Source organism: Talpa europaea, assembly GCF_964194135.1.
Source record: "Talpa europaea genome assembly, chromosome: 2".
Classification (NCBI taxonomy): domain Eukaryota; kingdom Metazoa; phylum Chordata; class Mammalia; order Eulipotyphla; family Talpidae; genus Talpa; species Talpa europaea.
Window position 1 is genome coordinate 147068390 of NC_140068.1, and position 14506 is coordinate 147082895.

At 36.8% G+C, this 14506-nt stretch overlaps 1 protein-coding gene across 1 annotated transcript in view; it reads right to left on the reverse strand.

Annotated features, from left to right (window-relative positions):
• Nucleotides 1-14506, reverse strand: part of CDKAL1 (CDKAL1 threonylcarbamoyladenosine tRNA methylthiotransferase) — a gene marked incomplete at both ends in the record, with an annotated part of 639419 nt that overhangs the window by 125576 nt on the left and 499337 nt on the right. The window contains one exon of the mRNA XM_084228943.1: nucleotides 3152-3214. Coding sequence (XP_084085069.1) covers nucleotides 3152-3214 — 63 coding nt within the window. The remainder of the gene's footprint in view (nucleotides 1-3151; nucleotides 3215-14506) is intronic.

The following is a 14506-nucleotide window of genomic DNA, read 5'->3' on the forward strand; positions in this document are numbered from 1 at the left end:
CTAGATGCTTTGGATTGCTTTTACTACTGCCCCCATCTGTTAGGACAGATAAATGGGAATTCATTTTGGTCAAGTCTTTCTGTGGAAGAACTTCTAAGACTGTCTTTTAAACAATGGACATGGACCCAAAGATCATATCCAAAGTGAAATTTTTCCATTCTCCAGCAAAATTAGCATTGAGTGTAAAAAATGAACCAGATCTTTTCCTTAAGACTTATTCTTAGCGTACATTTTGCTCTGTTTTATTTGCTTTTTGCAATAGCATTTAAGAGAAAAACCAACTGACCATTTACAACCTAAATAAAGGCTTTAGAGTGGTTAAGAAATGCACCTGGCCTCACTCAAACAACACGCTCATTTAACCTGGTGACTTTCCTGTATCTGGGTCAGGCAGGGGCTATCTTGGCTGGGGGAGGAAAGAAGAGTAAATATAACTGAATCACTGAGAAGAACACAGTTGTACCAATGACCCTTTGTAATTACAACTGGTTTAATAGTTTCTAGTAGGCAAGGCTGTCATTTAAGTGACCTACTATAATTTGGGATGAAGTCCCAGGAAATTATGCCAACTTTAGAACAGAAGTTATATTTCTGAGATTACTCAGCATAATGAATATACTGAAATACTGAATATTTTTCCTCGGTATAAATTTAAGTAAAGGGAAAAATTAACAATAAAAGGAAACCAGCTACAGAGGAAAAGAATAATACAACATTCATTCGCAGGAGTAGACGATAGTTTATTTTACTTTCTACATCTTCTTTTAAATAGAAAATTTCAATCATATAGAAATACACACACACACACACACACACAGATGATGAACCCCCAGCAAAACCATCATTCAATTTCAATAGTCATCAGCACATGGCCAATTTATTTTATTGTACCCCTTGCAATTCTAAAGGCCTAGATTCTATTTCATATAAACTTCCATTTATGATATATGTATATGTTTCCCTACAGATCACTGAAGAAATATTACTGAGTATGAGATGTTTAAAATAACTTTACGCACATTTTATAAAACGCTTTACACTAAGACCTATCTTTCTAGAAAACTAATTTGTTGGAGTATAATTGGATAATTAAAACAACAAAGTAACTTGAATTGCAACCCTCTATTATTTTGTTTATGTGGGGAAAAGAAACATTCTAAGATTGGAGAAACAGCACAGGTTACTCAATCCCTGTGATTCTAGTCTTTGTGGACACTCTAATCAACATGAGACAAGATTAAAGTAACGTGGGTAGACTTGCCTGGAGGGAGCTTGGGCAAATGGGAAGAGGCTACTAAGGGGCCAGGAGCTGCCTGGAAGGAAACTATCCCCTACACACACACACAGTAAAACAGAATGTCAACAGGCCAAACCTTGTGAGTTTCAAAAATCACTCCTCAACAGTCCAGCTACTTATAATAATTTATTACCGATCTTAAAGCAAAGATCAAAAGGAACTCCATCTAGCATTTATATTCCATTCCTTACTGCCTGATGACTAATTTGTAAAGGAATGATGTCTTTACAAGGGAAGCCAAAATAATTTGAGGTGACTTTGATACAATGCCACAAAGGATATGAAGAGGAAGCCGGTAGAAACTGCAAATGGCTAAGTTCCATTAAGAGTTCTAATAAAAGAATAATGGAATTTCCCTTAACTGTGAATTTAAAAACGTTAGAAGTGGGCAGCATTTAGACAAGTCAGGCAAAAGCTTTGATTTGTCAAGGTCTTTTTTGCTGTTGCTATTGTTAAATGTTAACTTTAGCCACTGTTAAATTTATGTTAAATGGTTTCAACTGAAAAACAAACAAAACCCCACAATTTTCCCATCAGAAATAAGGCCAATCTCGTTCCTTTTGCTGTGTATATTTCTCTGCCTGCACTTTTCATCTGCATCGTCAGACACTACTGGCTCCCTCAACCTCTTTCAAAGAAATTGGCATATTTCGCAAAATGATTGGATTAACCTAAAAAATATTAGCTTGCAGTGACATAATTTCCGGTACAGTACATCACCATGGTCACGTGGCGCATAAGCAACCCTTTTACAAATTTTTGATGCTTAAGTTAACTGGTCACCATAGAAACACTAGAAGCTATTCAAATTCTTTCAACTTCTATGAACAACTGGCACAATCTTTTCCTCCTGAATCCAGACATCTCCGTATTCTCAACTGAGGAAACTAGTTTTCACACTACTTATTTTGGCTAGTTAAAAAATTCCTACCACATGTCTTCCTGTAAATTCATAGATAAAGATTTAAGTTTATATTAGCATTTCAACTGTGCAAATTTTTTGTTTGCTTCTGAAATCACCTCAAATTAACAGATTTATTGGAAGCTTACATGGTTTAGAAGTTTTGCACACGTCTCAGAAATCCTGTAGTGTATTTCACCATGATGACATGGTGCTGAGAACTTTTTTTTAAAAAATGCTTGCATGTGTACATGTTTTCAAGAATTCTTGTCCTTTACAAATATATGGTGCAATACTTAGAAATGAAGAGATGTGTAGGGATTTTTCAAACACACTGAGTGCACAGTGTGGGATATAAATGAAACAAGACTGACCGCGGTTCTACAAAGCTATGGCAGAGAGACACAGGGGTCCGCACACTATTTGGTTTTCAATGTAGCTAAACTGTTGGCAGTGAATATTTCAGATGCTATATGAGGTATTGTTTTCTGTTAAGGTTTTCAGTTAGAAAAATAATCTTCCATCAGAAGCAATGGAGAACCAAGAGTTGGCAATTGATATTTCAATTAACTTTACTAATTCAAAGGCCAAGTTCCTTACACTACAGTATTTGCAAAGGAAAAAACCAAGTAAATAAAACATTCCCAAATCTGTCTTTTCACAATCTCTGCGATTTCAGTGACATGCAACTAGATTTTAATGTGAATAATACAGAATTATTATTGCTCACAAATAAAACATTTTTTTTAAAAAAGACAAAAAACTGAAAACTGAAAATATAAATGTAACTGGTAGTGTACATTGTAATCACTGCTGGTGAAAATCATCTCTCTCTCTCTCTCTCTCTCTCTCTCTATATATATATATATATATATATATATATATGTGTGACATATATATACTAACATAACTAGCATATGCTATATTAGTACACTAATAAATGATTCTCTTACCTTATGATCATAGGGATTGTAAGAATGAAATACCCGAGAAAGATCTTTTGTTCTTTGCTTTTTCTGTGAAGGAAAATACAAAAATTTGAGTTGACAGGTGGCAAAAACATACATGTACGTATATAGCTCTCTATGTCAAAACACTAGTTTTTCTTTGAATATTTTTATTCAGTTAACTATTGGTTTACACTATTGTTTCATGCATGATAGAATTGTAGGACCAGAGTCTTTCTCTGTGTTTCCTAAGAGGCTACAGTGTGAATCTGGGACACATGGATGCAATTAGAAAACAAAACCTCTTGACGGTTAGGTGGGTCAGGGTCACAGATCAGCCAGGCAGTGCCATCCCAGAGGTTTCCTAATGAAAATACTCTCATCAGAAAGTCTGAATGCAAAACTCAAGAAAACTATAATACAAAAAACTAAACAGAAGGAAAATTGAGACACATTTTGGAAACAATCAGTTTATGGTAATACCAACTGCTCTTATTCTGGGTACCACTAGCAAGCATCTATTTCAGCACTATACTTCCTCCAGGTCCTGGTCAGTCTGTGTCTGAGTTTGCAATGGTGAAGCCACCTCTGTACTCCAGTACTCTGCCTGGTATCTCACACATAGCAGGGATTGAAAAAATATTTGCATAATTAATAGATGAATATGCCTGATATGCCAGGGATATAACTAACAGAATTGTGATTATGACATGTAGTTAGGAGATAGTTATGAAAAGAGAAAGCCCTTCCCTCTAGTGAAGGATTCTGAACCCAGGCACTACTTGAGCTGCATTTCTACCTCATACTCCCCAAAGTCTGTGACATTAAAAATGTGTGGGGTTCTTTTGTTATAATTGTCTTTAGCAGCAGCTTGTTTACTGATTCATTGAGTTCTGTCAACCCATCACAATCAGCATGAACAATTTTATGGAAACTTCCAGATGTCCTATGCATTTATATTAACACACTACTAGTTACTATAACTTTCAAATGAAAGTGAACATTCTATATACCGTTTTGAAATTAACTTTTTTCTACTTTACAATCTCATTCTTGTCAAACTTAAATGACTATATATTAAGATACGAAATCCAATAAGTTCTGAAATCCGAATTTCTAGAATATCATTTGTTTTTTAATATGATGATGATTTTAATATAAAGATCCTCCAAGTTGCCCTTCCCCCATACATGATATCTATTTGCCCTCTCACCAAAAATGAATGAAGAGAAGGGATTACAGTTTAATTTGGAAATTGTTAGGGATTTCTTTTTATTTAAAGGTTAGAGCATTTCTAAATTTACAGAACAGATAAAACATTTTAAAAACAAATACTGGAAATCTTCCAAGCAGTTACAGAATTTATTTCCTATATATCACATAGGCTGCACCCTACCATGTCCAAAATTCTGTCTCAGGAGTACCTTTCTGTCCTTACTACTTCCCTTTTCTTGCTTCTGCTTCTACTCTGATAGTGTTAAGTCATCTACTATCAGATGAATCAACATTCGTTTGATGTTGATAATTCTTCTAATAGCTCCTATTTCACATATGAATGAATCCTTGCCTGGCATCCATGTTTTGTAGGGAAGTATTTCCTCCTAAAACACCAGTGTCCAAGTGAGCATATCTCAACATCAGAGATCTAAGTAAATCCCTCTGCCTCAGTTCTATGTGATCTTCTGCAGCCAAATGGCTAAGTAGTTGGATTTGAGGTTATTTAAGACTTCGCAGTAGAATCATTTGTACATACTCCTCATTTCCCTAGTTTCTAAACTGTCGTTCAAGCCACAACTCCACTTGGCAATTTTTAAAGTCACTCTGCCTGTTTCTACATTCAGACACCAAACCTAAGTCATCCCTCCTTGTCATCCTAAGTCAACCCTCCTTGTCCCACTGAAAGTCCCAGCTCCTCTGGCCTTCTCTGAACTGTGCTCCTGACCACTGAATTCTACTTTAACATTTTTTCTCCAGTGTGAAGATGTATCTTTAATGGTTTGAAAACACTCTCTTGTCTCTATGAGCCTTGAAGTCTGTTCTGAACAGGTCACTTGCCCACCAAAGTTTTCATTAGTTTATAATTTTCTCTTCCCTTTCCATATACCCACTTAGTGTAACAGCTCTTGGCTTATACTTTAAGCAGGAGAAAGATGATGGATACTAATACTCCCTTTGGCAGAAGACTTAATGTAATGCACTGGAGACTTTCTTTCTCAAAAAGGAAACCATACTAGAGAAGATAAAAATAGATACCATATTAGTATTCAAGTTAGGAGATACCAGAAGGAATGATCAGGGCCAGAAATGGTTGAGCATTCTTGAATTGCAGGTAGATAAGGAATATTCAGAGGTTGCTCAGAGTGACCTTTTCATGTAGGTTTTGATTTTATATCTGATTCACTATCTCCAATACAAAAAACTACATATCCCGTTTTATTATAAGCTACCTCAAACTATTTTGAAAATATAGTATAAATGGTAGGTACAAAGTATAAATGGTAGGTACAAAGATAAATAAATAGCACCACTCAGATTAGCCCCAAAGAAGCCAGTGAGGAAAGAACACCCTTTTTTTCCCTAAGAATGAATTTATTATACACATATATGGTGAAGTCTTGGTTATGACTACTGGAGGATGTATGTATTAGTCCACTAAACTGAAAACTACTGCTTTTCCCCATGAGGCCTGAGTCATAGAGCACAGAGGCTGTATATTTTAGGATCCAGATGACCCAAGGCCAAATAGCCCACCATCTGATTTTACCCATAAAGTTTCATGGAAACACAGTTACATTCATTTGCTTATGTGTCATCTATGACCGCTTCCATGCTACAACAGCACAGCTGAGTGACTACCTACCTCAAAGATTGTGTAGCCCATTATCTTAAAGTTTTATTTTGTGGCCCTTTACAGAAAAATCCAGGCATCCCTAATGCTGAATTTCTGTCTTTCAACATGTCTGAAAACAATCTCTTAACACTAAACCAAACAAGCAATTACCCAATAAAATTCCTTGTAGCTTCTATACCCTCAATTAAGATAGTTCAAGAACCAATCATAACCTATCTCCTGAAATAACAGAATGATGTGCCAGGCAACAAACAAACAAACAAAAATCCAAACAATTAGTTACTTTGCTTTGGGGATTTCACGTTATGTGCATTCTATGTTCAGAGAATATTATAAGTTGGTTTCTAGAGCATATAGAGATAGATATAGGACTTACAGAGCCTCCTGCATTCACATTATAACTGCTGATGACAGAAATTGAGAAGGAATGCTTTACTTACTTTTAGCACTAAAGTCAAATGCTTTCTGTACAATTAACTGAAGCCTAGCCACTATCACAAGCGAGCCAGTTTTTCACTTGTAGACAATGTTAAGAGTACAAAGCTACAAAACTTGTCGAGCCTTGCTATCAGCAGATTTAACTGAAACTAAAAGCTGAGCCAAAAATGAAATAATTAGGTATTTTCCTATTGCATCATAGTGTCTAAATTACCTCCCACTTTTTCGCCTGTTAAAACAAACATCTCAGTCATGCAACCACCTGTTAATTCTCCAAGGGTTTAAAAAGTAAACATGTTAAACAAGTTGTGTGATGAACTTATAACGAGGGTGGCCAAAGCATGGCAAGTGTGGCAAACATATCTCCCAGAACTGTTCAAGGTACCTTCAAGTAAACCTCATCATTAATCCCAAGGTAAAGTCCACAGAGATCAGAAGCTACAACAAAGGAACCACATGCTGAGTTCTGCAGTCCATGTGGGTTGCAGTTGGGGGTGAAAAGATGAGGTAGCAGGCAAACCCAGTAAAACTTCTGAATTTCTGAAAAGCTAAACATCTGCAGATCTCTATCCTATAGGTATTTCCTAAATTGCTTTTCTATTTCATGTTCCAAGGCCAGGAAACATTGGTGATTTCTCTTATATACATGTTTAAACTTCCTTTCAGACAAAACTAAAGGTCCCCAGGGGGTACTTTAAGCAGTACAACTTTCCAGACAATGTAATTATTTCAGTTTTTATCAGAAGTATGCAACAGAGCTCAGGCTGAAAGAGGCTTCTTGTCTGGTGAGAAGCTATATCTTGGTGTGAGGCTATATGATCGACTGAATTGTAACAACAGCCACTCATTTACCTTTCTTTGTCCCCCAAACTAACTCAATGCTTCCTGTGTCCATTCTCTACTTGTAGATTAAAACTTTCTCAAATAAAAGTGTAAAACTGCAGTAACACTATGGGCTTCATATCTACACAAGGATTGTCAAAATGATAAAGCCTACATGAGTCTGCTAAACGTAAGGTATCTTGTAATTAAAAAAAATATTAATGGTAACCTTCATCATATATCATGCAAGAAGCCAGAAAAGCAGGTTCACATTTCAATGTACTAACTTCTCATTTCTGGCTGCAAATGTAAGGAGTTTGAAAGTTGCCACTCTGTCCTAAAAACTAAACGCAAGTTAACAGACAAAAATACAACAATTCTTCCTGCATCCAGAAAAAAGGACAAAAGGAAAACTGTTGCTCCTTTAAGTTAATAGACAAAAAGGAAGATACAGAGAACCCATCTTCCTAGAGCAGGGACTAAGGAACAAAGTTGCTATAGGAACCAGTGCCTGGCTAGGAAAATCTGCACCACAGTTGAAAGATTGTTGGAGGCTCTACAAAACTGAAAGTTAGGAATTTCAGAAGGAAATATTGGAGTAAATATTGGAGAAAATCCTCCTGGACTTGTTAAGAAGGCCTGCCCTCAGGGGAAACTAGTTAATGAAAGCCTAATCTATAAGGGTATTATCAGAGACTAACCAAGCTAGGGAAGGGAAACACCCAACCAACCCACCTGGTCATCCTGTCCCATCTAAAGGGGTAAATTGTTAAACAGGCAGTCCAGAGGCACAGGATCACTGAGATTGAGATTTAATCACAGAAATACAGACCATGTCTTCTACATGCTCACACCTCAATACCACATAACTAAAGTCCTATTTATAGAAGTTCCTTTTAAATCAGTACAAGATGTATCAAAAGGCAAAACATACAATTTGAAGAGAATAGCAAGTACTAGAACCAGATATGGCAAAGACCCTGAAACAATCAGACTCATACAATGTGAATAGAGAAATGGAAATTTTAAGAAAGAACCAAAGAGAAATTCTAGAGATCAAAAACACTGTAACAGAAATGAAGAATGTCTTTGATGGGGTTATTAGTAGACTAGACATGGCTGAGCTAGAAGATACAGCAATAGAATTTTTGAAAGCCATAAAGCAAAGAGAACAGGGGTTGAAAGAAAAAAAAAAGTACAGGATGTTAAAGGACCGTGGGCAATTTCAAAAGTTATAGTATATAATGGTTTTACCTGAAGGAGCAGAAATATTTGAAACAATATATTGTTTTATATATAAATTCACCATATATACATAAAATATATATATATTTTTTTCAACAAATATATGTATATTCACCAAACCACAGATCCAGGAAGCTTGCAGTATACCACACAGGAAAAATGTCAAGAAAATTATACTGTGGCATAACACCTGCAAATAATGAATTCAAGATCAAAAAAACAAAATCATAAAAGGACTCAGAGGGGGAAAAATAGCTTACCTGTAGGGGAACAGAGAAAATAATTATATCTGACTTCTCAAAAACATGCAGACCAGAAAAGAGTGGAATCATGTAAAAGGGGTCCATCAACTAACTGTATGATGAAGGATAGAACCAAACTTTTAGTGGGTATAATACAGTATATATAAAGGTGGTTGCCTTTTTTTTTTTTAAGGATTTATTTATGCTCACAAGAGCTGGGTTATAGGGCAGAGATGAGGGGTGGGGATGGTGGTGAGAGGATTCAGCAGAGACAGAGTGGGGAACAGAACTGGCAGAATAACTGAAATACACTGCTGAGGGGAGTAGCTGGTGAGACAGGAGAGGCCTGCTGCGCCATCTGGGTTTCTCTCTGGCCGGCCCGGGATCAAACTTGTGCGGCAGAGGCTGCAGGACTGCTTCATAGTACGGTGCTTAACCCCTTGCACCACCAGGGAGGCCATACATGTTACATTTTAATGATGCACACCTGAAACTATGATGGTATAATGCAATGTTACTTCAACTTTAAAAAAAAGTGCAAAGACATATATAAAGTGTTGAGAGAGAAAAAATTCACCAACCCAGAATTCTGTACTCTGCAAAATTATCTTCCAAAACAGAGAAATAAAGGCTCTCTAAGGCAAATGAAAATTGAGAGAATTTACTGCCAGTTATTTAGTGAGAAGGAAAATAACATAGGCGAGAAATTTGCATGTCCATACAAAGGAAAAGCACTAAAGAAGGAATAACTGAAGGCAAAATAAAAATTCAATATTAACTGATCTAAAACAATACAGATGCAATAATGTGAATGAATCTCAAAATAATTATGCTAAATAAAAGAAGTCAGAGGAAAAAAAAATAAAACAATACAGACTGTTCAAAATAATGGCAACCATGTATTTGAGCATGTATACTTATATGAAATGAATGACAGTGATGACACAGAGATGGGAGGAAGGAATTTTAAGGTTATTTTGCTATAGGGAATTCATACAAGCCATAAAGAAGTACTGTGTTACGTGAAAGTGGATTTTTCCAATTGAATTACTTGGAATGTCTGCTGCAAACTTGAAGACAACCACTAAAAAACTTAAAAAAAAAAAAAAGTAACTGATTTGGTAAGAAAGGGGAATTTCAATGCATTTACTTTTTCCTATCTCCTTTCTGGCAGACAGTCTAAGAAGTGGCTAATTGATCAACTGGCAGTAGCAGCAAAATGGTAAGAGTGAAGAGAGAGGTAATCAAGATAATGCATCAGTGGGGACAACCGGATACTTAACCTTTCTGTCACACAGGGGCATTTGAGACAACAATGCTAACAATGGCATGGTGGGAACTAGGAGAGGTAGACTCTGAATAATTCCAAAAGAGACTCGAGTCAAAAGTCCAGGAAATAAAGGTAAAGATCAAGAAGCGGCCAGCTAGTATAGTCCAGGGATGACATTCATTCACAGAACCACACCCTGAAGCAAAGGGACCAAAATAACTAAGGGGTGCAAATGACTGAGAGTCAATGGGTCCTTGGTGAAGAACTAGTTATGACAGTGAGTCTTCCAAGAGTTTAGCAAGAAGCAATAAGAGACAATGAAGTCAGGCATAAGAAGAAAGTAGGCAGGATACCTTAAGAGGTGAGTGAAGGGGTTGACTGCCAAGGATGGGGTCTGATTCTAAGGTAGGTCTGATGTTTACCTTGGGACTTTTATTTCTTGCAGGAGCAGGTTCCAGTTGTCAGGGTCTGGCCAATGCCGGGCCCATTGAAATCACTCTGGAATGTGATTGCTTTGGGTTGAAGTTTTAATAAAAGAACTGGAATAAAAGAACTGAGTCAACAGATTATGCCTTTCCCTAAATTAACAACTAGGTTGGGAACAGTCACACACAGACAGAGGGAAAAGGAGGCCATTTTGCTGAACCAAAGAATTGGCGAAGTGATTAAAACACATGATGCAAGAAATGTGACAAATGATGAAATCTGTGTTACAAAGAGCTTCCTAATAATATCAGGGAGTGAGGAAGCAAGGCTAGAGGTCAAAGGATGTTGTAATGTTTCAGAAAAAATAACATCCCAAATGAAACTAGGAACGAAATGAGGAGGGTTCCAAGATTTCGGGCTCAGATAACTGAGGGGAGAGAAGTGGTCTGCACTGAGGAAAGGAATCTAGATGAGAAGTAGATCTGGGGGATTTGGAGGAGTGTTCAGTTTTGAATACAATGAGTTTGAAGTAACTGGCAGCAAGACAGTGGGAGATATAATGAGAAGGAAGTCTAGGACAAGGGTAAGGTGCTAGAAGAAAGAGGTGGGCAAAAATTCAGACAATGAGACGAGGCTGAGATTAAAATCCAAGAAAATATTCTCTGACCTTGGTCAGGTAGCTGCTGTGGAATTCCTATGTTAAATGATTAGGCTAGTGGTTCTCTACCCTGGATTTAATAATTGAAATCCTTAATAATAATCCTTTAATAATTGAAATAGGTTTAATAATTAAAATCCTTTCAACTCTATCAGGGTGGGCCTTCCTGGTGGTGCAAGGGGTTAAGATGCAACCTATGCGGCTATCCGCAGCCACTGTAGCACGAGTTCAATCCCTGGCCAGGTGGCTGACCCACATGGTGCAGCAGACCTCTCCTGACTCTTCCGCTGCTCCCCTCAGCAGTGTATTTCAGTCAGTCTGCCTGTTCTGCTCCCCACTCTGTCTCTGGTGAATCCTCTCACCCCCTGCACCTCTGGCCTGTAGCCCAGTTCTTGTGTGCACAGATAAATAAATCTTTAAAAAAAAAATAAACTCTATCAGTGTGCCAGTCCCAATCCCCAGTGATCATGACTGAATTAGCAGGTTGGGACCAAGGCAAATGTATCATTTAAAAGCCCTTGGATTTTCCAATGTGCAACCAAAGTTGAAAACCACTAGCCAGAAGACATCTAAGGTCTCTTCCACCTGCCAATCTCTATTCTAGACTGACTGCCCACTGTCTTTCAGTTGCTGACATTCTGGGTTCTGAATTCTATCAAGTGTTTTCATGATTAATCTTCACTACATTATGACTGTAGCTTTGCCTTAGCCTGCAGCTTATGCCTGACCTCTCTTTCTTAAAAATTGACTCACAGAGGAATTCCTCTGGGGCACATTGATGTTTTGGCTGTAGAAAATAGGCTGTAGTATATATTTCTCTTCCTTCTTGGTGAGTACATCTGAAAAATAAATGGGAAGCTAATCTAATAAGTTTGAACCTTTATTACCAGTATATAAAACATCATAAACCTAAAATTAAAAGTACTTGACATCAGTAATCAATCACTATCTTACTTTTTATATTGTATGTAGTTGGAAGGTTCCCTTAACTTGACAATAATCATTCAGGATCAATAAGAAGAAGGAAAAAACAGATCCCTAGAATTTAAACAATGACTATCAAAATTCACAAATCAGTTTAAAAAAAATCAATCATAAACTCTTCAATATCTCATCTGCATTTCCTTTATCGGGCACATAAAATACTTTTGCATTCTGCAAGAAATAAGCCTGCTATGAAGATGGTAGACAAAACAAAGAAAAGTGAGGCCATGCTAGCATTGTGCATTTTTTCACCCCTTGCTTTCTGGTGAGATCTAAAAGCCACCTGAGATCACCATAAATGCTGCCTCTGAATTTACCTCTCTCCCTCCAGTTACTGCAAAGTCAAGGAGAGTTAGCAGGTTCTTTAGCTTCACAAATCTCCACAGTTGCAACCATTCCTTAAGGGGATACCAAACAGCAGACCCAACCACAAGAGGATTCAAATAAAATAAACAGGCAAAAGTGGAAATGTGCCACTGATTCTAATGCACAGTAGGCATCAGTGGGAAACACTCTTTTTCAGCCTCAAGGCTTCTATAAGAACCTGAATGGAATAAAAGTGCAACATGCATCCTCTCATTTTCATACTACAGGAGCAAGGGCACCATTTACCCTGGCAGGTACTTAACCAGGCAATGAAATGCTGAAAGAAAACACAAATAAAGAATTCTGCATTAATTTTATGATATCTGATTTAAAAAAGTATAAATAGCCATAGTTTCGTGTAAATAGCCATAGCTTTGCATACTGAGCTCACCCTGTTTGCTGAAGAAAAGATTTGGTTGCAAGGAAGGTTAATTCTTTGGCAACAAAGGCATGGCTGGCACAGAGGAAAAGAAAGAGACTTAACTATTACAAAATCACAGGTGTTGCCAAAAATGGGGAGCCATTACAAGTAGAAAAGAAACAGCCTTTCAACACAAAACAAATCCTTTCTAAGTAAAAAGACAAAGGCAAAGGGTACTATACACTCCACACCACACAAAATTTCAAAATTCTGTCATAGGGTACCTTTCAAGTGCTTATAAGCAGCACATGATAACATGAGTTACACATATTAATGCCCTATCTTCACTCCACCCTTTCTATCCAACCACAAACGAAAATTAACATTTCCTCTTGTCTGAATTATTGTAGGAATACTTTCTTTCTTGGACTACCTGGGTCTAATTTTCACCCTCTAAATCAAAAGTTGGCAAAATCGGTTTGGGGTTAAATATGGTTAGCTGCCTATTTTTGTAGTATCTGCAATTTGTATTTTACAGTTTTACTCTTATTGATAAGCTTTTATTGAGGTAACATGGTTTATAATTTTATGTAGGTTGCAGATATACAGCATTATAACCCCACATCTATGTACTCCACATCAGGAACACAACCAAAAATCTAGTTTCCATCCACCGGCACCCAGTTGACCAACTTTACCCAGTTTTTTTTTTTTTTTCCACCCACCTCCAAACTCTACCTCCCATCCCAGGTAACCACCAATCTGTCCTATATATCTAAGAGTTTGGTTTTGTTAGCTTATTTGCTTTGTTTTACATTTTTAAATGACTTAAAAAAATCCCCAAAGAGCAAGAATATCGGTGATGTGAAATTTATTAGAGATTCATGATTCCATAAAGTTTTGTTGGAACAGTCATACTCATTTATTTATAATCTGTGGCTGCTTTTGTACTACAATGGCAGGCTTGAATGGCTGCGACAGAAACAGGATGGTCCCATAAAACCAAAAATATTTACTCTCTGGCCTTTACAGAAAAGTATAAAAGCTCCAGCATTTGAAACTTCTTCCATGGGATTCTGCTGTTGAGTCAATTTATATTTTATGCACTTTTCAAAAGTATATCTGCACTCTCATAAACCTTGCTCATTTCTCTGATAAGTTATATATAGGATAAGGGGGTGAAAGTATTCGATATATGTTGCCAGGAAGAAGAATATTTGTGAAGGACAAAATCAACAGCTTTATGTCATGGGTTATCCTGATCTTACAAATAAATAAGGAAAACATGAATAAAAGGCTGAATGTGGTCAGAAAACTGATTTTCTGTCTATACATAAGACATTAGTTTTGATAACATACTCAAAACACTTGGTAGCCCAAGAACAAACACTATATACCCATCAATGTCCTTCTTCCTTTAGTTAGCCTGCAGCTCAGGAGTTTGACAAAACAGAGAAAATATTTAATGTAACTGCTGTATTTAATGCAACTGTCAAATTTTCTTCCATACACTTTTGGAATTTGTAGGTGATTCATAGATGCAAATATTACTTGTACACAAAGAGGATAAACTGCTATTTCTAAACCTTAAAACACTACTTTAACATAAGACAACAGTCCCATATAGTCCTGTTTTAGGATTAGCAATTAGAGTGTTAAAGCTCTCCAAATTTGTGTCATCCTCAGAACCCAGTAAAT